The 27,851-nt window shown below is 37.2% G+C and overlaps 1 protein-coding gene across 4 annotated transcripts in view; it reads left to right on the forward strand.

Annotated features, from left to right (window-relative positions):
* Positions 1-2,152: 2,152 nt before the first annotated feature.
* CACNA2D3 (calcium voltage-gated channel auxiliary subunit alpha2delta 3) overlaps positions 2,153-27,851 on the forward strand; it is a 463,402-nt gene continuing 437,703 nt past the window's right edge. For all 4 annotated transcript variants that reach the window (XR_012837017.1, XM_075761986.1, XM_075761987.1 and 1 more), the window contains exons 1-2: positions 2,153-3,261; positions 3,866-3,947. Coding sequence is in view for 3 of the 4 variants with exons in the window: in XM_075761986.1 (XP_075618101.1) it covers positions 3,143-3,261; positions 3,866-3,947 (201 nt within the window). In the remaining variant the exon portion in view is untranslated. The remainder of the gene's footprint in view (positions 3,262-3,865; positions 3,948-27,851) is intronic.

The raw sequence follows: 27,851 nt of genomic DNA on the forward strand, positions 1-27,851 counted from the left end.
TTGAAACTTAGCTTTCTTCTGACTTTGCTCCAGAACATTGCAAGGCTGTACCAAATCATGAAGCACACTGTTATATCCCCAATATAAAGGACTCAAACCTTTCAGTAGAACTTACTGCTTCTTTTTTCAATGCATTTTACTTGGCCTTTACACAAACCCACTTAGGGAAAGTTTCTGCATCGCCCTTACGAGGACACCAAGGGGGAAATGGTAGCAGTAGTTTTGAACCTGATGTCTTGACCGCAATGATCTGCGTACCAGGAACAGTCAGTTGTAGTTAGGCCAGGATACAATAGCAATCCCTCTTCTTGACAGAAAGTGTTGTCACTTCTAGTGGTTTCTATGTATGCTTTGTATGTATTAAAGCACGGTTACAGTATAGGTTTGCTTTTCTTTCACTGAATTATCGAGAGGAACTAAATAACTGCATGAACATAACCAATGTACACTAATGAACAATGCTGAAATCACTGTATGGTATAATGCATACAAATGTTTGTCAACACAAAAGGAGGTGGCCATCCTTGTGCTGTCAAGTATAAATTTCTTTTTCAAATGACTTTTTTTTTTCCTGAGACTAGCAATGGTAGAAATAGAATTTCTATATTAAACAAATGTGAGTGTCCACTTATACATGCCAAATGCATAAATTTTTAGATCTGACATGGTATTGAATGCATCATAAACGTAGATAAAGTCAAGGTTTGACAAGTTACTTTATCATCTTTTCTTGCCAATAATTAGTGATGGTTTTACTATATGTTAAATTTCTCAGACCTATTGAACACAGGCACGTTGCATGTGCTTTCCACAAGTTTCTAGGGCTTCAGGTAATTCTTTGAAGAATGAAGCTAGCTGTTACTTGTCACCAGTGCACTGTGTTGACCTGAAACAGATAAGGATCTGTGTTAATGTAAAAATGAAGTCTGAGTCCCACAAATTAGCCTTATGAATTTCCTTTCTGACATTGTTTAGCATGTAAAAAAGCTGAATAGCACAAGTAGTGAGGCAGTCAACCGTTCCTGTTTCATTCCTAGTTTTGAAAAGATGCTATTGTTTATATAATATGTTCAAAGGGGCACATAATTCATTATATGGTTAGTCAGCCATGTGCATTTTTACATTTCTGCCTGTAGGTAGGCTGAACACCTGGTGACATGGCAGCATATTTAAAACACTGCTTAGAAAATCCACAGTAACAGCACAGATAAAAGGACTTTCAAAATGGTTGATTAATACACAAAATAAGTGTCCCTTTTAACAAATCTTTCATTATTGCCTTTATATGAAGGTAATAGTACAGACAGGATATGATTTATTTACTGTTCCTGGTGGGGATGGCCAGTGGGTGATGAAAGTTGCAGTGTGCCATGCCACTCTGCTCTGTACAGTTTCCCGAAGGCAGTGTCTCTATTTCTAAACTTCTAGCTCCTTCTGAGAAAGCAGAAAGCTTTTATCAGTCAGGTGTTGAATAAAGGCTTTGATATCTAAAGCAAACTATTCAGTGATCTTAAAAATGTTAATGTGGAAAAAAATACAGGTACCACATATCTAGCTTCAAAACAAGAACAGTATACAAAGGCAGAGCGAATATTTTTGGGTGTTAATTCTAACTCCAGAGGGAAGAAACTAGAATTCTGGAGCGGACACTGGAGCTATATTGTATGATGCAAGGATGACTCAGCCCATGCTCAGACCATCTCCAGGTCTTGCCATGCTTATTTACATTAAAGTTCAATTGCTATTTTAAGTCTGTGCACTAAGTGGAGAAGGTGAGAAACAAGCAGAGGGAGAGGAATAAAGGCAAAAGGAGGGAGGGTAGATTTTAAAATGCAACAGCAACAAAAATACCTAGACCAATCCCTCCTGCTCCCCACGCTGCTCTCTCCGTGGAGAAGCTTGTAATCCTATGTTTGCTACATCAAGGGGATTCTTCTACAAGCACAAATTAATAATTTATTCATAGGCTCAAGTCAGTTAGCCCGCATTGATTTACTTATGCTGCATTTCTCTTCATTCATAAGCCTTTGCTAGTCCCGATCTCTTGGATAGTGACTCGCTGCAGTGCTCAGGCGTGGGAGGAAGCAGCAAACGTGCCTTTATGCACAAAGACATGCTATATATGGCTTAATTAAATGTGCGAGCCTGACCTAAACCCGGGGCTCGCTCCGGGAACCCGCTGCTCCTGCTCCTCGGCGATGCTGCCTCGGCGGGGATCGCTCCGCTCCTCCTCCCGTCTGTCTGTGCCCTCCTCGGTGCGGCTCCGCGGCCGGGATGCTGGGCACTCTCGGCGCAAAGGGCTGAGCTCCGTCCGTCCATCGCCTCTCCGGGCTGTGTGACAGATGCTTGTCATGCAGCGGTGCCCTGCCTGAATTGGCCGGGTCTCCGGTGGGTGTGCACGGCCCCCCTACCCCCCCGCCCCTGCCAGCCCCGCCGAGCCCTCCCTAGCTCAGCCCCCAGCAATGTGCAGCGCTCTCTTTTCGCCTTCCTGGAAGGGCTCAACTACACTTTCAGCTCCTCCAGACTTTCTCTGCTTTTGCCATACAGAGGCACCCTCCCTCTGGTCCAGCTCCTCCTGTGCCTGCCTCTCTGTCTCCGCGCTATCCCGTTAAAAGGCTGCTGCTCCTGCTCCGCTGAACCAATGCATTGGCTGACTTGATCTGGGATGAAGGCTGGAGGTTATCGGCGAGGGAAAGGAGAACTCTAGGCAGCTTTCCATTTGCAAAGTGAGCAGTAATTGCAAGAAGACAGCCTCCCCAGTTGGAATCAATAGTCTGCTTTCTTGCTGCTAAGGGCACTTTGGAGCAGCAGTAGGTCACTGAAGTAACTCCAGCACACTGCTGACTGCGGAGTTGTAAAGAACTACATGCAAGTGGCTGCAGTAGTGCTGGAAAACGCTTTGCTGTTACCAGGGACACAATAGTTTTCAAGTCATTAGAGCTTCGCTTTTGGTCCTCTCCTTCCATTACACAGAGAAGGGGTCATTCTTTGGAAGGATGAGGATGGAGCTGTGATTTCTTCCAGTGTTGTTCTAGTGGAGGGGGTAAGGGTGGGGAAAGAGGCTTTAGAAGCAAAACCCTACTGCTGCTGAATTCAGCTTGACTTGAATTTCCCCAAATCTTTCCAGGCACAGGGAGGTACAATGCCAGAGAATCTGAATCCTCTTCGGGCTTTTTGGGGTTTTTTCTTTATCTTCTGGACAGCTTTTAACACAGCCTTAGTGGATGTGGTTGGATCGGAGCAGCAGATCCCCTTGTCTGTGTAAGTGCTTTCATGCTATTGCTCTCAGGACCATGTCCAAGGATGAGAACTTGACTGCTCAAGTTCTTATCTTTTTATATTGCAGAGATTTGACTGTTCAAGGCACCTTTGCTCCTGTCAGCTGTGTTTAAAGTAGTAGTCTTTAATGCACTCAGCACTACTTTAATTTTATTGTTGGAGCATGTGTTGGTGGAATACGTGGCCGCAGAGTCTTAAGTGCTTGTATTTACTGAAGTTGATGCTGTTATGTTAACTCCTTCTCATGCAAGAATTTATCATTCAGAACTGTTCTGCCATTTTATCTGCTTCTTTCCTTTCAGTGGAGATATGTTATATTGTGCTAAAGCATGTTTCTGTCCAAGCTGATTCTTTAAACAAATTGAGTAGTTTCATATCAGAGGCCTTACCTTACCACAGCATCTAGTTTGTGCTTATACTTGAACAGCTTTGCTAATCTTTTGCTGTGTTTAGGTTCCTTAGTGAGCTCTTTAATGCAAAATTGCTAGGATCCTTCTGAGTGCAGCTGAAGCTGTTACAGTCTGTGTTGCTTGATATGACATGTGTATTACATTTCTTCCTGTCTCTTTTTTTTTTTTCTTCACAGTGTAAAGCTCTGGGCCTCAGCATTTGGTGGGGAGATCAAATCTATTGCAGCCAAGTACTCAGGTTCCCAGCTCCTGCAGAAGGTAAGGATCTCTTCGGTTGTAATAAGGAAGGTTTTAACAGAGAAAATGGAGGCAGATTTAATTTTTTAAATGCATAGAAAAGCAGTGCTGTATATGCTTTGGTTCAAGATCTATTTTTGTATTGCATAGTAGTCCCCAATGACTCTTTGTATTGCACTGCACTAGCTGGAGAGTCCTTGGTTAAACTGAGATTTTTCTTTTTGGATGATTTTTGGTTGTCATTAGAAAGTAAACTCCAGCACTTTTATTTCTTGAAGTCTAGGCTGCAGCCTGGATTGTGGGTATTTAATCTGGTTGCTGCATTGTGATGATGTTTCTGTGTAGAAACAGCTGCTTCTTATGAAAAATGTTAACTTCATTCAAGGACTAGAATTAGTGCATATTGTATTATTTTCCCCTTTGCTGTATGTACGCAATTCACTGTATCAGGAGAAGGCGGCTGCACTGTTGTTTGTCATCTCTGCAGTTTTTACAATCCCATTATTCCCCCAATCATCTCAACCCAGTGCTGGGATGTATTACATCATTACAGATAAGAGGAATGAATGTGGTTATCTTCTTGCTCAGCTGCACAGCTGGGTAATAAGCTAGTGAGGTATTGCAAAAACTTGAGAAATTGGTGTAAGTCTACATAATTGGGGCAGAGGGTAATGAGAAAGCGGATTTGAGTATTAGGTATATATCAAGCACTGTGTCTATTCTAATTTAAAAATAGAACGTATAGTAAGCTTCTGTATTGTAGACAATTTATTTTTACAGTAGCTGCTGAAAAAATATAAGGAGAGACTATGTTAAAGATTTTAAGACTACAATTTTGTGGCATTTAGTATGCGATCCTCAAAATGCAATATGGAATTGGAAAAACATAGAGACATTCACTGACTACAGAGACACTCATTCAACCTGTATATTAAATTTCTGCTGGTTTTTCAGATGCGATTTTTAGTTACAAGTAGAATGTTAAATTTTTTTTGGATCTGATTACAAAGCAAATTATTCCTTTAGCTTGTAGGACTTACTCTGAAAGGCTTGTATATGTATGAAATTATGTAATGCACAGTACGTGTAGCAGTTTAAATAAAAAGCTTATGCTATCCACGTAAAATGAAAGCAACTGACTTGATGATTACTAAAGGCATGTAAGTTCCTAAGCAGTATCTGTCTCTTCAGTGTTGTATACTCAGGACTGCAAAACATGAACTTCACTAAACTAAAATACAGAGCTATTAAGAAAAAAAAAAAGTATTTGAGGTCTCTTACTACCTTTCAAGGCCATTAAATGGCTTTACTTCAATATATTGGGCAAACTTTTATTTTAATCTGAAAATCTGAACATTCAGTATTTATTATACTTCTAGTTCAGATTCTTTAAAGTCTGTGTAGCCTTATCACATCTTTGTATGAACTCATTAAATTTATAAAGCAGATGGACCTTTTGGTTTTGATTAGTATTTAATCAAGTATTATTAAAAAGCTTTTTTTTTTTTATTGGGCCATAACAAACAGGTACCTTTGACTTTGGAACTGTTCCATGCACAGCCGTTTTTGCACTAAAATACCTTTAAAAAATCAAATAACAAAATACAGATAGTCCAACATTTACTAGAAAAATATGGAATATACTGTGTTTTGCAATTGTGCTAAAATCCACAAAGAATCAGTATGAGATTCTTAATCGTTCTTCTCCTTCCTTATAGTAGATACTGCTGTCATCCCTTCTGTAATGTATTTTTTCCCCTGAAGTAGCAAGATTTCTTCCTATTGGTTGTTATAATTGTAGGTAATTGGGAGCTATTCATTTCACCTTTTCATCAGCATCCTTTCTATTTCACTGACAAATCTACGCTCCTGTTTTTGAAAGTGGACAGTGTATGTTAATTCCAAGCTTTTTTTTTTCTTGCTTTTGTTATGGTATTTCATTATAGAATGAAAGAGGAAAGACAAAACGCAGATTTGACAGGTATTTAGAGCATTTTTTTCTGTCACATCCCCCATTCTTTTTTTTTTTCTTTCTTTCCCTTTTGGTTACAGTAGTTTTAGGAAACCTCTGATGTTTCTTATTTTTATTTAAAATTCCAAGTGTCTCTGTCCTTTTAAGCTTGCTATTTCTTGCTGTTGATCATGGCAAATAAGCCTGTATGGCAGATGCCTTTAATGTGTATCTTTTTGTATTGTTATAAAGTATATTTCTTCTGTAAGCTTGCATGAATAAAAACATACCAAACTTCAAGATTTGCAAGTATTTTCAACATGCAGAGTCAGTGGCAGAAGTTGTCGTAATAATTAAGGAAGTGATAGCATGGTCAGGCTCTAATGCAAACGCCTTCCCCCCTCCCTCCCCACTAGCCAGGCATCAAGGATCCATTTGGTATTTACTGTGAGCTCTGGGTGATCAATGTCTTTTTAAAGTCAAGGTTCCACTTTTAGAAGCAGTGCGACTTCTACCATTACTGGAGGAATCTGCATTTTCTGATTATGAATTAAGCATCATTAAATAAATGAAGATATAAAATGCGTGTATAATTATGTATCTGGGCAGTATAGATTTCTCAATTACTGACTGCTTTGTAGCACCATTTAGTTAAATAAAAGCTTGCTAAATGAAAAATTAATGTAAAGGTTACTTGATTCATTTTGTTAGCGTATATAGTGAGCACTACTTCCAAAGCAATGCAGTGCGTTTGAAATCAAGGCATGATTGACTCGCTACTGCCCAAAGGTTTTGCACATTAAGAGTCATCTGACCCATACAAAAATTTCATTGAGCAAATGAAGTTATGTGAGATACTCAGTAAAGCAAAATTTTGCCAGGTTATAGCTGTAAATATTGATTTGATTATTACAATTCTTAAGTCTGCTGTACTGTGGACATCAGATGAATAACCAGTGTTGCTGTCCCCTTGAGTTTCAAAAACATGCGTATGAATATTTTTGCCACTTTTTGAAACTATTTTTTTTAAAAAAACCCCACTGCTTACCTTAACTGAATCTTTTATTATTTTATTGCATTATGATAATCATATCCAAGTATGCTGTTAATGCCTCTGAAGAGTATATGGGATATATGATTTTTTTAATATTGAAATTAAGTTTAGAGGAAACACAGACATTGTAAATAGCTCTGAAAATAGTAATAATAGTTCAGTAAATGTCAGAAACGACGGTGAGCATATAAGCAAAATTAGCACATAAAAATGTAGCATTTTAATGTTCTTCTATTTGCTTTCAAAGTGAAGAAAGACGATTTAGTGTTCAAAAAACCATACAGAAGAAAATAGGACAATATTATTCCCAAGTTATCTGATTTATGGAGGTTTTACAGTTGTCAGGTAGATTTGGCAGCGTACAAGAAGCTGCTTGGTGCTGTAGAGATGTGCATACTCTTCACCTAGTTAGCAAATACCGCTGGGGCCTAAGAATTGATTCAAATTTCAGTTGTCTCTTGGGTGCTTATATTTCTTTCCTTAGACTTTCAAAAGACATCTGCCTTATTTGAATTTTGACACTTCTTTAAACTTTATATTTAAATACTCTGATTATGTTTAGTTAGCACTGTAGTAAATGCAAAAGTGCAGCCCACTGGCAAAGCCAGGCTTTTAAGTATAGGATGCAAAGCAAGGGTTAAGCTGTGAAGATTAGAATTTTGGAGGAACAGGCTTTGGGGAATGCTACTGTTCACATTACAGTGTCCATGATCATAGTATGTTTTCAGTTCCATGCTGCTGCAAAATAATATTATTAACAAAATGAAGGAAAAAATGCAGGTAATGTGCCTTCTGTTAACATTAAAAATAATTGTTGTTACACAGTAAAGCTTTAGGTAATATCAATGAAGCGTGTGAGCCTCTAAAAATGCAGTGTGGTCCATCCTCTCTCAGATTTCTTTGGGAGAGATTATTTTTTTCATATTCCGAGCTTTGATAATTCTTGATTTGGTCTTGAATAGTCGATATTATTTTATTGGTAATGTAGGAACAGTTTCTAACCAAAAAGAAATTTTATTTATCAGTTCTGCCTTAAAGGTTTCTTACTGAAGACAAGCTTGTTTAAGGCTGTCTCAGATTTTTCTTATGTAAGTCGTCTAACAGAGTCGTCACTGTTATGCAAGCACTGACTGCTTGGTCTCAAGCAGCCTCTAGTCTGCATCTGCCTACTCCTTTCAACAAATCCCTCATTGTGTTAGGAGTTCTCAAATCATTGTGTTTTCTCAAAGCAGGTTTTTCAATAAGTATAGCATTCCTATTTTTAAAGGCTCAGAATTGCATTTTATCTTACTGGCTAGATTTGGTGCTGTATCTTGTTAGTTTCTTAATACTATGGAAATGTCAGTGCAAAACTAATGTAACAGGGTGATTTAGATCAATTAGCATTCAGCTGGTGTATCTGATTCATGCAGTACATGTATCTTTAGTTTTAAATCGTATAACAGTGACTTAAATTCTTAGAGAAGTTTGGTCCAATCATCTTGACATTAATTGCTTTTCTTTTATTCAGCCTTATGTTGGTTTTGGTCTTTGTAGGCTGTTTCCTCTTTGCTCGAGACACTGCAACTACTGCTTTGAAGGAAGGGTGGGTAGGATTGAGACATGCGGTTTAAAGGATAGACATGGATTGGCTTCTTGGATATCAGTTTAAACTTTTGTCAGCTAAGCAATTATAAAACTGCAAAAATAATACTGATTTTTTTGCTATCAGAAATAGAAGAAAAATGATCAAAAAACCTGTAGACATATGATTATGATTACAAAAAAACCCCAAACCAACCAACAAACAACATCACCACCATCCCCTGCAAAAATCCCAAATCAACAGCAACATCCCCCCTGCCCCCCCAAAAAAAACAAACCAAAAAACCCCACCCAAACTCAAAAAACCACCAGCCAGGTAAATGGCATAGCGCTTCCCAAAACCTCTATTCAGAGCTAATTCATTATAATTCAAACTCCTGAAGTCTGGATTATGTAAAATGTGTCTCCTAACACTGAATTAAAACCAAGCATTAGAAACTAAAAGAAATATGCATCTGAGAATCTTAAATCACTTTAATTCGGGTGATTAACACAAATGATGTTTTGAAACTTGCAGAGCTTGAATCTCCATCCCCTTTAATTCTTACAGATCTTTGGGCTACATAAATCACAAGGTTATTCTCCGTGCCAAACTACTTATGGAGTATTTCAATGTGTTTGAAGTATTTAATGTTGTCTGCAGACATAAAGGTGTAAATTCTTTTAGATGTTTTAATTTTTCTTTGTTCAAGAAAAAAAATCAAATGCATTCATATGCTACTAGTGTATTCGGTGGGAAAAACCTGCTGGGTCCAATACTAATTTGCAGGTAGCATATAGATCTTTAGAGGAAAACATCACAAAGTGATATCAAACTTTCAGTAGTGTGGTCTCTCTTTCACAATAAGAGAGAATAATTTTTCTTTCCTTTTTTTTTTTTGATTGAAGTTCTGCCTTCTCTGGAGGTACTAGAAAATTTTTTTTGTCTTCAGTGAAGTTAGAGCTGTGTCTTGAATGATCTATGGTCTTACTCTCATCTCCTGTTTGAATGGTATGGCAGGAGTAATAATTTCTTGGTGTTGGTAAAGTTTTTAAACTGTAGTCTAAATCAGCCTGAATATCAATCATTATGCTTTATATTTCTCTTTAAAAGGAAAGCCCTGTTTTAAACCACAGTGAGTTCATGCTCTTCTGCCATCAGCACTCTCTATTTTGCAGTATTTTCTGTGTCTTGGTTTTGCAAGCACATTGAAACTAAATATTGTTAGTTCTATTGTTAGTATGTAATAGAAATATGAGATGGCTTCAGTAAGTTTATGATACATGCATTACACTTTCAATAATGTCTTTTAATATGGAAATTATTGAGTGGACATCCAACTGGAAAACATCAGGTCTTGAAAGGAAATGAATGCTAATTCCCTTGCTTAATGTATTTATGGCTGTTTGTTTGCACATCCTGTATTGGAAAATGCTTACATTTCAAGGTTAAAAGACTTAGTCTCCATGCAAATTATTTTGATAGTGAAGGTATGTAAAGCCATGAATAGACGCCACATTGTAGTCGTGATTCACTTTCAAGCAACTGCTAATCAATACTCTACACTTTCAAATGTCATTACTGTTCTGTAGAGTACAATTTTTTTGTTGCTGATAATAAGTGGTTACACATTGTACAACACAAATTATATATTGATAGGATAGGCTGTATTTCAGGATGCTGTAGAAGTTTTCACAAAGACCTTTTGGTGAATACTTTAACATGTTGTTCTCATGAAGTTCCATTTTGCTTTTTCTATGTATAATGTTTTTGCAAAATTGCATGGACATTTTTGTGACCCTATTTGGCATCTGCCCAGTTCATTTGTACAGTTTAAGTACTTTCCTAGAGGGAATGACAAAATCATTGCAAGATTTGTATTTAAAAAGGAAGTCTGTGCAAAACTACATTGTAGTTGGAGAGAAGTTGGGAAGAGTCTTGGAAGACTTTCCAGAGGTGATGAATTCCAGGGACAGGTACTTTCTGAAAATATCCTGCCCTCGGATCTCCTAGGACTTTACAGATGGAGTTCTCTGTCTTACAGTTGATAACTAGTGCACTGTTTCTGAGGATGATGATATAACCCATGAGACTGTGATTGGTCAAAAGACAGACTTTTTCAAATAGGAGCATAGAGATGTTACAACCAGCATGTCAGATTTAATCTGGGAATAAAATAGTAGACAGTAGAATACAGAGAACAGGAATTAAGCTGTCACAGATCCCTCTTGCCTAAGAGAGTTGGCTTCATGCAGTCTTTAACAGGGTCTTAGCAGTAGCCAGAGCATCTTGGATTGTTTTAATGAGCTAAACTTGAGTTGACTATAGATAGAAGTCAAGTTTAAAAGAAAATAATTTGTTTAGCTAGACAAAGGTAAAATAAGGCCATTTCATCATGGTACTCTTTGGGAATGAAGGGAGAAACAGATTTGCATTTATAGTGAAGTTAGTGTTAGGTGTGTAACTGTATGTATGAAATGATCTGGATTCAAATCTTGAACAAGCCTGTTGGTGGGTGGGTGTGTTTTTAAACGTATCTTCAAAATAGGAATGCCTGAGCAACAGCCAGTGCCAGGCAGTTTTCAGGAAGGAAATGGTGGTTGAGGAGGTGAAGATGGTTGCTGTAGTGGAAGACAGAAATACATAATATGCTTTTCTGGATGTGTTGTATATGAATATGATTTTAATTTCATGCACATGAGGTTCAAGTTTATTTCCTTGGAAGATCCCTAACACAGGAAAAATGCATATTTCCAAAAGACTCTTTCAAAATCCTGTGAGAAAGCAGATTACCTTAGCAAGAGTTTTGGAGGCAGAGATGGGCAGAATTCTTGCTTCCACTCCTAGACTAATATATGTAAGTAGATATTTGTAATCTTGTATAGATTCCCTCAGAGACTGGACTCTTGCTCTAGCCTCCTGTTATACTTGAGGCTTTCTGTTTGCTAGGAGCACTAATTAGTTTTTGTTGCTTTTCACACTTATTTGCACTTATTACAAGGAAGGGTTATTGTCTCTCCTCTCTCTATACTCTTCCCCCCACCGCCACCTCCACCCATCATAACCCATTATGGATGTGTCGAGATGCTGATTTACAGAAGTTGTCAGCAGAGGAAGTCACAGACTCCAGGTGTTCTTGCAGCTTCTGGTATCTGTGGCTATTGTGAATATACTGAGGAGATGAGGAATGTTTTACCTTCGGATTCATCTGATCTGATACGTTTTACCTGTTCCCCATTTCTGCCATAATTTCTGGTGAAATGGCTGATGTGGCTATCTTTAATCTCTGTAGAGAGCTGAGAATTGACTGGGAACCTCATGTATGATAAAGCATACGTCAAATCCATATTTATGAGACTAGAAATGTTCTAAACTGTAGAAACTCTTAAAGGTAAGATACTTATGCCACATAGACAGGGGGACAACCAGACCTGAATTCCAAAAAATATTTCAATGTCTGACGCAGACAGGTACACTGTGTGAAAGAGACAATAACCTTCAAATAAGCTGGAAGACTGGAGGAGGGGTGTGTGTGTGTGGGGAACAAACTAAAAAAAAAGTGTGTTTCTTTTGTACTGAGGAAGAAAGTGTGGAGAAATGTAAATGGGGTGGGGAGAGGGAAGAGAGGAAGAAGAACTAGGTCTGTTTCACTAGACAGTGATTTAGTGCCATGGGCCAAGCTGTGCCTGAGCAAAACTAGTAAAAAATTAAGGAAATATGCCAACATTCTTCACATGCAGAAAACCAGGAAGAAGAATAAATGTGTTCTCTATATCTGCTGTGGTTTAACTCCAGTGGCAACTAAGCACCACACAGCTGCTTGCTCACTCCCCTTACTGTGGGGTAGGGGGGAGAATCGAAAGAGTAAAAGAGAAAATTCGTGGGTTGAGAAAAAGACAGTTTAATAGGTAAAGCAAAAGCTGCGCATGCAAAGCAAAACAAGAAATTCATTCACCACTTCCCATCTGTAGGCAGGTGTTCAGCCATCTTCAGGAAAGCAGGGCTCTGTCATATGTAATGGTTACTTGGGAAGACAAATGCCATCACTTCAAAAGTCCCTCTGTTCCTCCTTCCCCCAGCTTTATATGCTGAGCATGACATCATATGGTATGGAATATCCCTTTGGTCAGTTGGGGTCATCTATCCGGGCTGTGTCCCCTCCCAACTCCTTATGCACCTCCTGCAGAATGCTCATGCATCCTCCCTGGCACAGCCTGGGAAGCTGAAAAAGATGCTGACCTAATTGTAACCACTGCTTAGCAACAATTAAAACAGCAGTGTGTTAGCAACATTATTTTCATACTACATCTAAACCACAGCACTATACCAGCTACTAGGAAGAAAATTAACTCTATCCCAGCCAGAACCAGGACAATATCCATGGTACATGAACAAGAACGGGTCCAAACACAACAATTAGTTTTCCCTGCTATCACAAACTTTTTTAAACTAAGAGAAAACACTAGAATAATGTGGAACTTTTGCAGGGTGACTTTTTCAGAACAGGTTACCTGCCATTATGTGGATCTTGTTGAACTGCCTTATGTTAGGAAGATGAGCTACATAATCCTTTCTTTTGGAGTATTTTTAAATTTTATTTTGGACTATAAGCAATGAAATAAATTGTATTTCTTCTTTGATGTCTATATCTAAGCACTGTTAAGCTTTGTGCCTTTATCTCCTTAAGACACAGCTGGGGATACCTTCAACTTTCAGAGCAGAAACAGGTTATAAAACAGTCATTCCTGTACAGATTGGCCAGGTTGGCTGAACACTTGTTTGGTGGGGTTGTTTTTCCTCCCCTTTATAAGCATGCAATCAAATGATCTTATTAAAATTTATGACTTTTAACTATAGAAGGATAAACATATTAAATATAACAGATTAAACTTGTGAGCAGTCTTCATTTGACTTGAAGTCCAACAACCACATGGTAAGACTTCAGCAGGGTTAGCTTTTTAAGATGTCTCAACATGTTCTTATCTTAGGCATAACTACGAATTACATAGATAATAGAGGTTTACTAGGGCTTGTAAAACAGTGTGATGTTCCAATGAGAGAGGAGGAAATAACCACTTCTGGTTGATTTGATGTAAACTCATTTATTCCTTATGTACCTGCCACACATTCTAGTGCTTTGATATCAGTAACTGTTGGTATTTAGTAAAGTTTGTTTTTAACTCTTCTTACTCTTGAGAAGAGTTCTTCCTAAGCACTACTTACGTTGAATTTTTGCTTTTTTAAGTAAACCCTGTTTGGTTGGTTTGATAGAGTCAACAAGGCGTATAGGTTCTGGCAATGACTCTTAATCAGAAAAGTGTTTCACAGGTGGTTGTTTCTAGCCATTTGCTCTGTCTGTCAAGATTCCTGAAAGAATCATGAAGAGTTAAACCAATGCATTTCATTAAATGGACCAAAACAATTTCTAAAACATTAGAGGACGTTCTCTTTTGTCTTCCTTAATTTGACATGTTTTATTGTTGTCTTTGTCCCTCTCCCTGTCCTCCTCTTTCTGAACCACCTTATTTATCTTATATTTGAATCTTTCTGTTTAAAAATGGGCAAATGTTCTAGAGAAAAATGTTTACTTCTGAGACTGATGCCAAATGTTTTGCATAAATCATTTTGCAGTACAGGAGGCACTTGAAATGATAGCTATTACTATTTATCCTTCAAACTAGACTGAGATCTTAAGAGCACCCGAGTTAAGGAAGTAAAAGATGCAAGAAATTGTTGTTCAAACAACAAAACAAGTCATATGGTGAGCTAATCTAGTTCATAAGATTGGAGATATAATGTAAGATGTATGTGTGTATAATTCAGTGTATTAGGGCTTAACGTGTGGATCCTGTTGATTGTTTCATTAGTTAGCTTGCTTATATGTATGACTCGACAGTAGTTTCCTCATTTTGAAGCTTTGCTCTTTGTTTTTAGGAAAGACTCAGCCTTTTGTGTTTTGCACCAATGACTCAGCAAAACTGGTTCTGGAAAAATACTCTTATCTTCACCCTTTGTACAGCTGTCTTACTCTTCCACTATGGAACTCTGTTTTTAATAATTTCTGGAATAGTAGAATAATTCATTCTGGAAGATTTAGAAGGTCTTTTAACTCAACTTCCTGCTCAAAGCCAGGTCAATGCTGAAATGAGAGCAGATTTCTTGGGGCTTTGTTGAATCTGGTTGTCAGAACCTTCAAGAATGGGAGATACCACAGCCTCTTTTGTTCCAATGCTTGACTGTACTTGGGATGTAAAGTTACTTAAGGTGGAACCTCCAATTTCAATTTGACTGCTGTCTGTCACCTCTCGTACTGTGCACCTCTATAAATAGCCTTGGTTCATCTTCTCTGTAACCACCTCATAGGTATGGAAAAACACGACACTTCATCGTGACGTGCTTCTCAGGCCCCAGGCATAGACAATATTATATCATCTTTTAGTTGCTTCATCAGGTCTCAACACATGCTTTTCTGACCCATTCTTTTAAAACAGTTTCCACTAACATTATAGGGTCTTAAACTGAACTCTCTGCTGTTTAATATTCAGGTAGGCTTTTTCCACAGACACTCCTGTTCTTACAATAGGAATACGTAACTGTTCTCATAATTAGAAAGTCTAAAGAGTAATTTCCACTAAGTTGATTGCACGAATTGGAGAAGTTTTTTTTAATTTGTCATGGTAACACAAGAATTTTCCTTCTAATCTAGGGCTTAACCAAACCCTTTAGCTCCCAGTTGCTTCACTAGCCATTTTCTTTTACTATTTTTATCAGCCACAGTATTTTAAGTGAACTTAATGTTGTACAGAAATAATCTGTCAGCTGGTAGAAGGCTTTATGTCTTATCATCTGTTTTTATTTTAGGTTATTCTATAGTAGCTGGCAAGGAGCTTCTTCATGCTTTTGAACACAAACAAGGATTTGACTTGCTTTCCTGAAAAGCACGAGTCAAAATTATGCAGTCATAGTATCTCTAGCCTGTTAGATAAAAGCACTGTGAAAATGCTACTTGGAAGGCATTATGTAAAAGCTTTGGTTAGGGCCACAGCATATAGCGTTCCTATTGTTCCTCTAGGTCATATTGCAATGTTTGGCTATTCAATATACTCCCAAGATTTTGTGCCAAGCTATTTAAGTCACTAATTTTCAAGACATAAAAAAAAAAAAAAAATCTACATACTATGGGTATTAAAATTTGATGTGTTGGGAACACATCATTGGTCACAAAATTAGATAATTATCTACTAAAGTGACAAAGCTTCAAAGATGAAAAGCAGGAATATTCAAACTTCAGCTTTACCTTGAAGCTAAATGACTATCATCTTATGACAGCTGTACAAAATGTATGACTGCTGAGCAGTTTGTACATGATGCTATCGTATTACATTAATAGAAATTTTCACTGATAATGAAAACTGGTAGGAGGCTAAGAGTAAAGCTTTATGTTATGGCTTGCAGCCATTGACTATCTGCATCCAACAGATTTATTACCCCCTACGCACATCGTGCCTTTTACGATATCTTCTGCAATTTCTTCAACAAAGTACAACAAGAAAGTTGATATTATAGATGGCATGGTACAAAAAAAAATAAATCTGAGTACTCATTCACGCTTCAGACTTCCACCTATTGTTACCAACTGCAACACAATTTTGCAGTAAAAGTAGAGATGAGTTCTGACATCCCTCTGGAACTTTCAGTGAAGAACATTACAGGGTGGAGGGAGAACATGAAAGAAAAAAATGGAGGATTTCTGTTCGCCAGCTCAGATTTCAATTTTCCTATTAAATCAAGGCACCAGGCTGAGATTCAGATACATCTGGCTTCTTATCCTAGGTATGTGATAACTTTCTTGATGGTCTGCTTAGGCCACGTAATCTTGGTGGCGAAAATTCAGTGAAGCCCTTAAGCATGATATTAACAACCTGTCATGTCACATATACAAATCTGGCTCTTGTGGTGATGGTAGGATTTCCTCCAGAATGCCAGAAGCTTCACATTGAAAATTGAAACCACAAGCAGGATACCCCTACTGCCCAACATTCTCAAACAGAGGTATCTTTCTTTAACTTTTCTGTGTGAAATGTGCCTAACAATACTACCTTTTTCCTTAACTTTCTAGACTTTGAAATTGTTTGGATTAGAAGCAACACTTTTTGTAGAGTGTTTAGTATATGGAGAGGATCAGGTGGTGAAGTACAGCACTAACATATGGATATGGAAGTAAAGTAACCTGCATGCAATGGATCAGCTCTGAGAGCTACAAAGCGTTAATTTTAACACACTTTTTAAATAAAACTTTTTCATTACTGAGAAGATAAATGGTTTCCTGTAACAGTCCTTAATAACCACAAAATTGATAGAAACTGTTCTTTTTCTGCTGTTGATATTTGGTATCTGTAGTAGGCAATAAATTTCTATATGGCATTGTGCTGGCAAGTGAAATCGACCCCTTTCTTGTCAGAGAATTAATTCTTCCTATGCTTTGAATATGGAGTGATATGTTATGCTGATATTAGAAAGTAATTTTCAATTTTTCAGACATTTTCTTCTTTCCCTTATACTTTTTTTTTCTTTTCCCCCCACCCTCGTACTTCTTTCTTACTATCCATTTTCTGCAAAGCTACAGTTCTGCACTATTTCTTTTTTCTCTAGGTCCTTTAAACTTACTTTTCTGATTTCCTTCCAAGTGACATCCAACCAAAAGACTCGTTACAGAGTCAAATTCACAAGTGTCAAATGCAGCTAAAATGGTAATCAAACAACTTTATCCCTTTATGGGTAGCTGATTATTTCTGTCTGTATTGCAATTACACAGAGAAAATAAATTTCTATGGTACTTTCTCACTGTGTTCTTCTCTGTGCTCCCACTTATTTATAGCTGTTGCTTTTTTCCTTGGGAAATTTTTACCATTCATGCATTTTTTCAGTGCCTTGAGCAGATGTAATCCTAATGCTGCAGTGAGGATCTGGTCAGCTGGAGAAAAATAGGCAGAAATAAAATGAGTAATGGCTTAATAACTCTTTGACACATAAGAATAGGGAAAGGCTATGCAAACACAAATGCTGTTCTTAAAATTATCTTTTCATTAAGTTATGATGTTTGAACTTTTAAAAGGAAGAATAAATACAGTGGGATCTACTGGTGCACCTTACACATTGTGAACACTATTGGAAAGAGAAGGTGGTTATTTTCCCAGTTGATATTATAGATATATAGCCAATATACTTAGTTGTACCTTGGATGGCATGTTCAGGAAGGGGGGAGCGGGGAAGGGAGACAGGATCCCCTCCAAAATTAAATGGAAATCTTCTGTCATAACAGGGGAGGCAAGTTTTACAGCATCTTTCTGACAATACAAGTTGCACAGAGGAGTTAGTATCAAAAAGCTACTGCAGTCTGCTTAAAAACAGCTAAAGGCAAGAACAGGGACACGTAAAGGTAGTGAGATGAAGAGGAATGGAAGACGTTGGGAACAAAGCAGCAGAATGACTGAAGACTTATTTTTTTTTCTCTGTAGTTTAATACAATTGGAGAATATATTTGTGTGAAAGTCAATATCTGTATTCTGGTAATTATTTTTGACAAATATATGAAAATTATTCATTTAATAGAAAAACAAATATGATCTACAATGAGAAAGTCAAATTTGCTATTTTTGAAATGCATGAGTACTGCATGATTTCAAAACTTTTGCCAAGAACTAAAATTAAGACAAAATGTAAATTTCAATTCAGGAAATATGTCTGAAATTAAACTGAGTATTAGTAATGACATAATTCTGATTTTTATATAAGACTTTGCAGAGGCTTAAAATTTGAATGCTTTAACTTTTTTAAAAATTTGACATTTGTTCTGCTGAAGTCCTTTATTCTGTACAGCCCCAGTCTAATAGGAATAGAGTTCAACTCCGTTCGTAACTTGGCACTAATCCTGTCTGGTCTACCTTAAGCATGTTACTAATGTAAATATATGTTTGTTCAGTTAGAACTTCCTCAGCATTACAAGGTGTCTGGGGAATTTTGTCTGAAAAAGGATGGTAGAAAACAGCATTATATGTGGGATTGGGACCTATACTTATGTATTGGAATAATTCAGATGTTAGTGTATAGAATTATTCATGTATGGCCATATTTATCTGATTGCACACTGTTTATTTATCTTGGTTTATAAATATACGGGAGTCATATAACTGAAAACTCTAATTATTCTCAACATAATTTTTCAGACAAAACCAGCTGCTAACTCAGCTCTTTTCAAGAATCTTCAGTAAAATGAAAAACCTAAAAAATAGTGTCTTGAAAAGTACAAAATTCTCATTCTTCACACAAATCCTCTGTGCCTATCGGATAGCTTCCTCTCAAGAGTCTAGTAAAAACCTATGGCTTGCTGGTGTGACTGGAAGGACAACAAATCCAGGCAGACCGTACTGTGGCTTGTATTGCTTGAACTTCACTCACTTAAAGCAAAGTTTTCAGTATTATAGGACGACTCTGCAATTCATCAGAGATGATCCTTTGACATCTTAGTTACTGGTTGAAATATTAATACGTTTGTTGGCTAGTTGATGCAATTGTTACATTGAATTAAATAATGCTCCTTCTGCTTTAGAAGCCTCCAAAAACCCTATAGTCCTGGTTTTGCCCCGACCTATTGATTGACATTGTACAAATCAATTCTGACATATGTCTGATTCTATATTTATGAAGATGTGGAAAATTCTGCTTACTGTCCACAACTGAAAAAAGTTTTGATGACAGCTTGTGTGCGAAATTTGCTTTGTTGGAGTGATTATTTGGTGTGGTATCTTAAGTTTTGTGGGTTTATTGTTGTGGATTTTGTGGGTTTTTGTTTGCTTATTTTTTAATAATATGACATCTAATATCACCAGTATGTATTGATGAATGATTGATCTAGTTGACAGAATAGTTCAATTTTCTGTAACTTTGCATATAGTAGCAGTGCTGTCAAAAAAGAATAGTCTTGGATTCTGGGTAATGTAACATCTGTTTCCAAAGGCTTAGGAACTTAAATGAAAACAAGGTGCACGCAGGATTAACATTATTATTTCAGTCTCATTTAAGAGTAAACTAATTTACTACAACACTTGAATTCATGTCAGTTCAGGAGCAATTGAGGCAAATGCAGATACAGTCTTGTGCCTGAAATAATGCAATTTTTTGTAACAGTATGCGTGCTTTTAATGAAAAGTACTTGCATAAAGTGTTGATTAGCTCAAATATTATAAAAGAATAGTTGATTCTGTGTGGACTGTCTAGGGCTAAAGTCATGACTGCTGATGAGAAATGATGTAAAGAAGAAAACTGAGGAAAAGAATTGCTGCTGGACTGGCAGCTAGTTAAGGTACGTGCAAGTAAAAAAAAAAAATGTCCATGCACATCTAGGATATATGAACAGGTCTGTGTCTACTATGATTGTATGCCACCTTGCAAGCCTTTAAACCAATACTTAGAGCGCTGGCTATTGTATAAATTGCAAATGGATTGGATCTGCAATCTGGAAGTTTTTTCTTTTACAAATGGATTGGATCTGCAATCTGGAAGTTTTTTCTTTTACATTCACAATAATCATACACAGTAATGAGACTGTTATCTGTAATGAGACTGTATTCTCTTGGAAAAGAGGTGTAGAATGTTTGAGGGTGCAATGTTCTTTAGTCTGGAAAAATGTTATGGTTTAAATACGAAGAGTAATTATAAATCTCCTTGATGGCTTCACATTAAGTCAAGCTGCAATTTATTTTAACTGCAAAAGTGTACGTACTTTGCTGATTTTTACGTTTTCTCCTTGGTGGGTAGGAGACTAGACTTGAAAGATGGCTTTTGTTTCCTTGTTTAATTGCCTAGAAAGAAAAGTAACTGGAATAGAATCCCATTTCTTGTAGGTAAACAATAAAATAAGATTCTCTCACCTAGTGATTTCAACATATGCAGTCCCTAATTCTTCTGTTCATTCCCTCCCAGAGGAGCTGGCAATGCTTCCATGGCACTTAGCTCTTCTTCATTATGTCATGTATAAAGAATTGTTTTTTTCCTTTTTAATATGAATGGCTTGATATACAACGTGTCTGCTGCCTTAAGCATTTTTCTTCCCCTTTCTGATACTCTTTCATTTCCTTCCCTCTTTCTCCCCCCCATCCTCTGTCTTCACTTCAGATTTCTGATATTATTTGACAATTGGTTTTTTTCAAATACAGCTTTTCTTAATCCTGTTTTCAGATTTACTCCTATGTAATAACTTTAAAAAATTATATAGATGTGCATTTGTGTAATAAAGCCACGTTGATGAGTTCTGTTCCATTAGTACTTTCTCAGCTCTTTGAAATATCCCAGTACCTATCTGTTAGGAAATGGAACATCTGACCTTAATGTACATGGACCTCTCTCTCTACCAGTCTTATTCTACCTCTCAAATGCCTCTTGCTTTGACTACGTTTAGTCTAGAGCTCCTCCTTGGTTGTAGAATGTGATCTCATTTGTAAAGTGTAAATGATTCCCTGTTTGTTCATAGTGAATCTTTTTTTCCCTGCTGTTGCCCTAAATTCATTCTGTTATCTCTAGTGCCCTACTGATACTTCCAGACAAAGGAAACTGCAGAGAAAATAGCAAAACATGAAATTACATTTTTCATTTACCACTCTTCAAGCTTTCCAAAACTGGAGAATTCTTAAGGAGGATACAAAGGAGGGCAGGCAGGGGAGAGTGGGAAGGGAAGAGACAACATAAGGAAATTCTGAAAACGTTAATGACATTCTTTTTCTCATATTGTTTATCTCACTACCAACTTCTTAGTGGTGGCTTCTTTAATTGGATGATAAGGAAATGGGACTCCAGGAGACCTAAGTCCCATTACCATGTGTGTCACCAGGGCTGAAGGTGATCTCAAGAAAGGATCCGTCCTTCATACGTTCTGTCTAGTAGCAATGTCTTTGAGAGACTCTAGCTCAGTTTTATGTTTTAATAGCTATCTGGTACTCTGCATCTACTGAACAGTTGCAAAACTGCTATCTGAAATTTGTTCTTGACTTGCCATTGTCCTTGCAGCTCTGTTACCGGGAGGATTGCAGCCCAGTCCTCCAGCATGAAATAATTCAGAATATTCCTGTTGCCTGTTGCTACTTGCTGCAAAACGCACAATTACACTGCACTAGTTTCAGGTTATTCCAGGTAGTTCAGAGACCATTTCAAAATATATTTTCTTTTTTCTAATTTATTTTGCTTTTCTCAAGAGTTCTTCATAGCCTTGCTTTGTTTTATTCTAACTGCTATTCTATGTATATAGGTCATACTGTGTGACAACACACTTGGTTAAGCATAGAAGTATTTGAATCTATAGTAGTGAGACTTTTGGTGATTTAAATAAAGCAATTTGCTATATGTAGGAAAGATGGGTTTCTTACTAAAATAATCTTTGTCTTTTTTTTCTCCTATTTTATAATTTAAACTTTTTTTTTCCCTTTCCCCTGCAATAACTTGTTTTTCTGGATCTCATCTGCAAGAGTTATGCTTGTGTTCAGATAAAATTTTGAAGTGAAAAAAAGGGTAACCATCACTATTTATTCAGGATGAGTGTTAAAAGCAATTAAAATACCCTTACAGAACAGAGGTAGAATAGGATTGTCACATTACAATATCCATTTGCAGGATCAGTTAAGAACCTAGACTGTGCTTGTGGAAGTGTTTTCTGGGCTTCGAAATGGCTTGAATGTGTTTGAGGAAGAGTAAGAAACAACATAGAATTCCATGGAAAAGGGAATAGAGGAGGCATAAAACAATATGTAAAGCCCTATAAATAGTCTATCTTTCTTTAAATGAACATGGTTGCCATTAAAAAACAGGTTATTAGATCCATTTATTTGTGCAGCTATTACAACTATATGACCTTGAGCTAACTACTGTGCTAAAAATGGGTAACAATAGCTTTTGTATAGTTTTATGCCTCTCGTTTTTATTTTGTGTAGAAAATTCCATTTTAAAAATAATTACCTGTCCCATATACATCTTAAATTTTCTCTTATTGCTACTGACTGAAAGACTTTACAAGATATGTCATATGGTGGCCTTATGCCATCCTTAAAAAACAAAAACAACTCCCAAAAAGCCAACCAACCAAAACAAAACCCCCCAAAAACACCAAATCAGACCTCCCCAAAATCTCAGAAAATCTTGTACTAATTTCTGTTATGTAACTGTATAAAGCATTATGAGGTTAGATAAAAGAAGATATAAAAAGTTACAGAGCTATTTTAATACACTTTCTTGTCTGAGACTAGCGATAAATTGCACAGTGAGTGCTGTCTATCATGTTGTTTATACTTTTTGTGCATCTAAATAGCCCTTAAAAATCAAATAATAGAACTGTGATATGATTCCAAGTTTTGATAAGGATTACAGGACAAACTGTTTGTTAATTTTTGTAGCCTGGATAACCATGTTATTGGAGAAAAAGAAAAAACCTGATAGAAAACCATCCTGTACAGATTCCTCACCCTCCCGTGTATTCATTATACATTCAAGGATTGCTCTACCTGTGCAGAGATAAAAATACCCAAGTACTGCAGCAAGATGTTGTACTGCAGGTGGTGTTCGTCCAGGCATGAAAAAAAAATCTCCCTTACTCTGATTTTTCTGGAATGTGGAGAAATTGTGAAGAAATATTTGCTCTGTTTGTGCTACATAAGTAACATAGTCCATTATTAATGGTAATAGTATTACCGGTAATATTATTAACAGTAGTCCATTATAGAACGTAGAAGTAAAGGAAAAAGGCAGTAGGTAAAATTGGATACTATGGTTCATTGTACTAGAGAAGCCAAGACTCTTGTTGCCTGACCTTTTCAGAGCAGGATTTACTTTTGTTCTTTATAAGATATCTTCTGGATAAAGGAAAATTCCTTTACATATAAAAAAACCATCCTTTGCAACTCCCTTATCAAAAAGGTGTTGCATACTTGTAAAAAAATACATAAAAATAGACGATTCTTGACTTAACCTGTTTGAAAAATTGTCTTCCCTACATGTGGGAACATTTTCATTTTACTTCTATTTCATGTCACCAAAATTTTGTGAGGCTTTTCAGCAAAACTAACAAGATACAAACAAAAATCATAAACCAAGAAACATTCTAGGTATTAAAATGGACTGAAAAGGTTTTAATCAGCTAGATACAAGTATTTTGAGTTCCTCTTCAAAGAAAAATATTGAATCCGTTATTTAGAACACTGTCTACCCTTTAGCTCATTCAAGGTGTTTCATTTGGGAGAAAAAGTTAATTTATTTTGATGTGTATTATTTTAAACTAATAACAATAGCTATTTACCCTTATTTTCTTGAATGGCTCTATTAGCTTAAAATATACGGAGCCAGGCTTCCATTTTTTAAAATGTAATTACTCAACATTAATATGGTTTCGAAACTAGAATTTGAAAGTTGCTGAGCTGAAGGAGAACACAAAATCCATAATATCTGACTTGTTTAACAAAGTTGCTCAGAGAAGTGTTTTGAGGTTTAATGTGAAACATAATGGTTTGAAGAGATAGTGTTATCAATACAGATGTAAATGTCATTTGACCTTTTTTCTCATCTTGAGACAGCAGAAGAATATTAGAATGCTTTAATTACTTTTCTAGAACAAGCATACATGTGTCTGTCTATATGCTTGCTGATGCAAGGTCTCAAGCCAGCGTGACGTGCCAGACCAGCGTTGTCGAAGTCTGTAGGTAACTGCGCAAAGGAGCAGTGCAGCTGGTGGCACGTTTGGCTGGCACTGACTCCCTAGCCAGAATGATGACTTGACCAGTTCGGGGATGAGCCTGCAGCACGGCTTAGCTTTGCAGTGGCCTTGCTTTTGGTCTAGGTTACCTCTAGAGTTCCCTTTCAATCTATGCGATTCTGTACTCTCTGCTGAGCTGCTGTGGCTCATATATAAAACACTTATTCTGGCAATTAAAATGAACCACACTAAACCATGAAGGTTAAAAAAAAAAAAGGGACACCCCCCCCCCCCCCCCCAAACCAACCCACCCTGGGGCAACTTATTTCCCCAGAGCATCCTGTGAAAGAGAGCTTAGCTCTATTTAGTTTGTTTTCGTTGTTTTGGGTTTTCTTCCCAAAGTTTGTTAAACCATTGAGCATAGTAGCAATTAGGTACTTAAACCATGTACATCAAGTAGCACATAGAAGTGGTATTTTAGTAGTGCTTAGCTACTGTCTAGGGAACTGCATAGCCTAGAGCTGCTGCTATGTCTTATGTTCAGGAGTAAATAGTATAAAAAGCCCTAAATGCTTAAAGTACTAAGAAATGTGAGGGAGACAAGAGGACTCCCTTAGTCTCCCCCTCACCAGTACATTTTTGTGGGCTACAGGTATATAAAGTTCTTATTTTGCTTGGTACACAGTTTAAACAAATTCAAACTAAATAGAAAATTGTAAGAAAAATTTGACTTTTAGAATGATCTTCCTACTAAGTTTTGGTGTGTAGCTGACCTCAGAGAGAGAATACTGGAAAATGAAACAGTTATAAACTAAGGAGTTTTCAGGTTGTGAGGTTGGCCCTGCAGCCAACCATAGAGGCAGACGTGCCATGGGTGGCCATGTCTCGCTGAATTTGAAAATGCTCAAAGGTAAGCGATTTTTTTGATTAAAGTTTTAATCAAATTAAGATTAAAATTTTAATCAAAGGCTTATTATTAATGATTTATTACTTTTTTTTATGTAAACTGCCTATTGTGTCAGACATGTAGACAAACATGTTTCTGAAGATCAGTGTTGCTTGGGTAGTCATTTCTTATTCCCTTAGCTTTCCTGTTCTGAAACTGGGAATGGGGCAGCACAGTAAGACCTAGGCTGTGATGTTACAATTTCTGTACAAGTTTGGAGTCAAACCTTGTGGGAAAAGAGTGCCTCATGCAATTGCCAGACTAGTTGAAAGCTATAATGTGTTGCATTATTTTGACTTATTTCAGATAAGCTGAAACCTTTGGACACCTCATGTTCTTGACTCTGAGCCCTTAGCTCTTGAAGTTGACCTAGGTGTAGGTAATTTTGTGATCCTTGTTAAATGAATTTTGTTCCTAATCTGAAAAACTGTAGCACAGAGTCACTTCTCTTTTTGCGTGCATTCCAATTTTTTAAATTCCCGTCCCGCCTTCCACATCACATTACATCTTTGTAAGAGGAACCCTGCGTGTGTTATAATCATCAATTAGTAGTTGGACTGTTTATGCTGATCTCAGATGGCCTCTTCTAAGGTTTGTTTTCAGTACCAAAATATTCTGAAGAGAAATGACCACAAGAGGAATACGTAAAATAAATAAAAATTCATAATATTTTTAGCCTTCAAATATTTTTGTTCTGGGTAGTGAAAAACCAGGTAAATGTAAGTTTCAGAGAAACTGGATTAACATAAAATACTGTATTAATATAGGCTTAAGAAATTTGGGGATCTTTTCCTGCTAAAACCAAAAATTACATTTTTCTGTGGCTATTCCATCCACTCAATGATACTTGTCAATATCTACCTATATACAGATATCTGAATGAAAAGTAATATATTTTGTATGAAACACCTTTTTACTTGAGGGTTGTGTTTTTTTCTCTAATTGCTGGTTTGCATTAAAAAATTGAGACTTAAATTTTAGAACTTTGGGGGGAGTGTGGAGAATTCTTTAACAGGTGTTTGTCTGTTTGACTAGGTGTGGTTCTGTCCCTTTTTATTAAACTCTTTCCAAAGGAAAACGTATTCCTCTTGTAAATGGTCAGCTTTTAGTTAATCAGCTGATGCTAAAAGATAAACTGGGGAAGTGCTGGAAGGTATTAAGTCACACTGGGAATCTTACTGCAGTCAGTGCAACTAATAGCCTCAGCAACGAATCATTGGCGTACAGCTCTCAATCCAACCCACACTTGGTCTATGAGTATATTCTTACCTGAACATCATTAAGTCTAAGCCTTCATACCTGAAACTGAATTAATGAAGGGGTGGGCGGGGAAACCCCCACCCACCCACCAAACTTCAGCCCGGCTTCTTTCTAGGTGAGCTGCTTGGAAAGTTCCTGTATTCAGATTCCACCGTCTTATGTATTTCTATACTGAGCCTTTCTCACCCGGGTGGAGTAATAAACAAGAGATAGTTATGAACATGCAAGTTACAACTTTTGCGAACGTGATAACTATAGTTTTGTGCAAACTGATCAATATGTCATTTTCTAACCTTTTATTAATCCATTTTGATTACTCAAGATAGCTCACCCTCCTCTTCCAACTAAGAGGATGCAAATGTTCTGGCAAATGATTCTGGCTTTCAGGAGGTTCTGCTTAACCAGTGCCATGTGCAAGCCAGACTTTTTAGCTAATCTATCTCGTCTCAGCTTTTAAAAATAAACCCTTCTGCATTTCTGCAGTTGTCTGAGCATCTTCCATCTATGATCTGTGGTTTGTTGTAGGTTTGTTTGTTTGGGGTTTTTTTCCCCCTTCCTCCTTTTTCAGTCCTGGCTGGTGGCTGTGGAATTTGACAATTTCTGTCTTCAGTGCAAGTGAAAATACCTACTGACTGTTTCAGCCTGCTTTGACTCCACTAGGCTAACTGGCAATCTTTCTTCTCAAATAAGGTATACACTCAATAACTCTGTCCATACAGCCGTATGACAGGCAGCCGTAAGAGCGGCTGTGAGAACAGCATGGTCTGCGATCTGTTCCTTCTCCATTCATGTGACGGCTTTGGAAGGCAGACTGCTTGCAGCCTGCCAGTCTGAAAATCCTGGGCAGTGTATTAAGCTACTGAACTGTACTGTATGTGGAGCTGCTAGGCATGCTCAGGCAGGTGACGTCCTCTGTGGTCCCAAAGGCATTCTCCAGCTGTGTTTCCAGGTTGCCTGTCTAGAGATCTCATCTGAGGGCTTGTCACCTCTCGAGAGAACATGCTCCGTGGGTGTCTGGCATCGTGACCTCTGGAAGACAAGATGGGTGCTTGTGATTATGCTTGTCTTGATGTTTCCCTGAAAAATTGTCGCCTGTATTTTTTATTTTTTTTCTCTAATCCCAAATTCCCTTTCAACTGCTGAAGAATTCTGATGGCTTTGTAGGGTACAGACAAAACCTGATTAACAGTTTGAGTCTCTTATACCACTTTGTCCCTTTCCTTCTGTCTTAGTATCACTGCTGACGTGCTGATACTTGAAGGTAACCTGCATTGCTGTCAAGTCCTGTTTCCCACAATAAACAGTGCTATGTCAACACAGGAAAAAAACTGAAATCCTGTGAAACTCTCTTACCTTTTTGGGATTTATTACCAGTAGAAATAATTAAAACATCATAAGGATAACCAGTTAAACTTTAACT

This window comes from Balearica regulorum, chromosome 10, assembly GCF_011004875.1.
Source record: "Balearica regulorum gibbericeps isolate bBalReg1 chromosome 10, bBalReg1.pri, whole genome shotgun sequence".
NCBI classification, from domain to species: Eukaryota; Metazoa; Chordata; class Aves; order Gruiformes; family Gruidae; genus Balearica; species Balearica regulorum.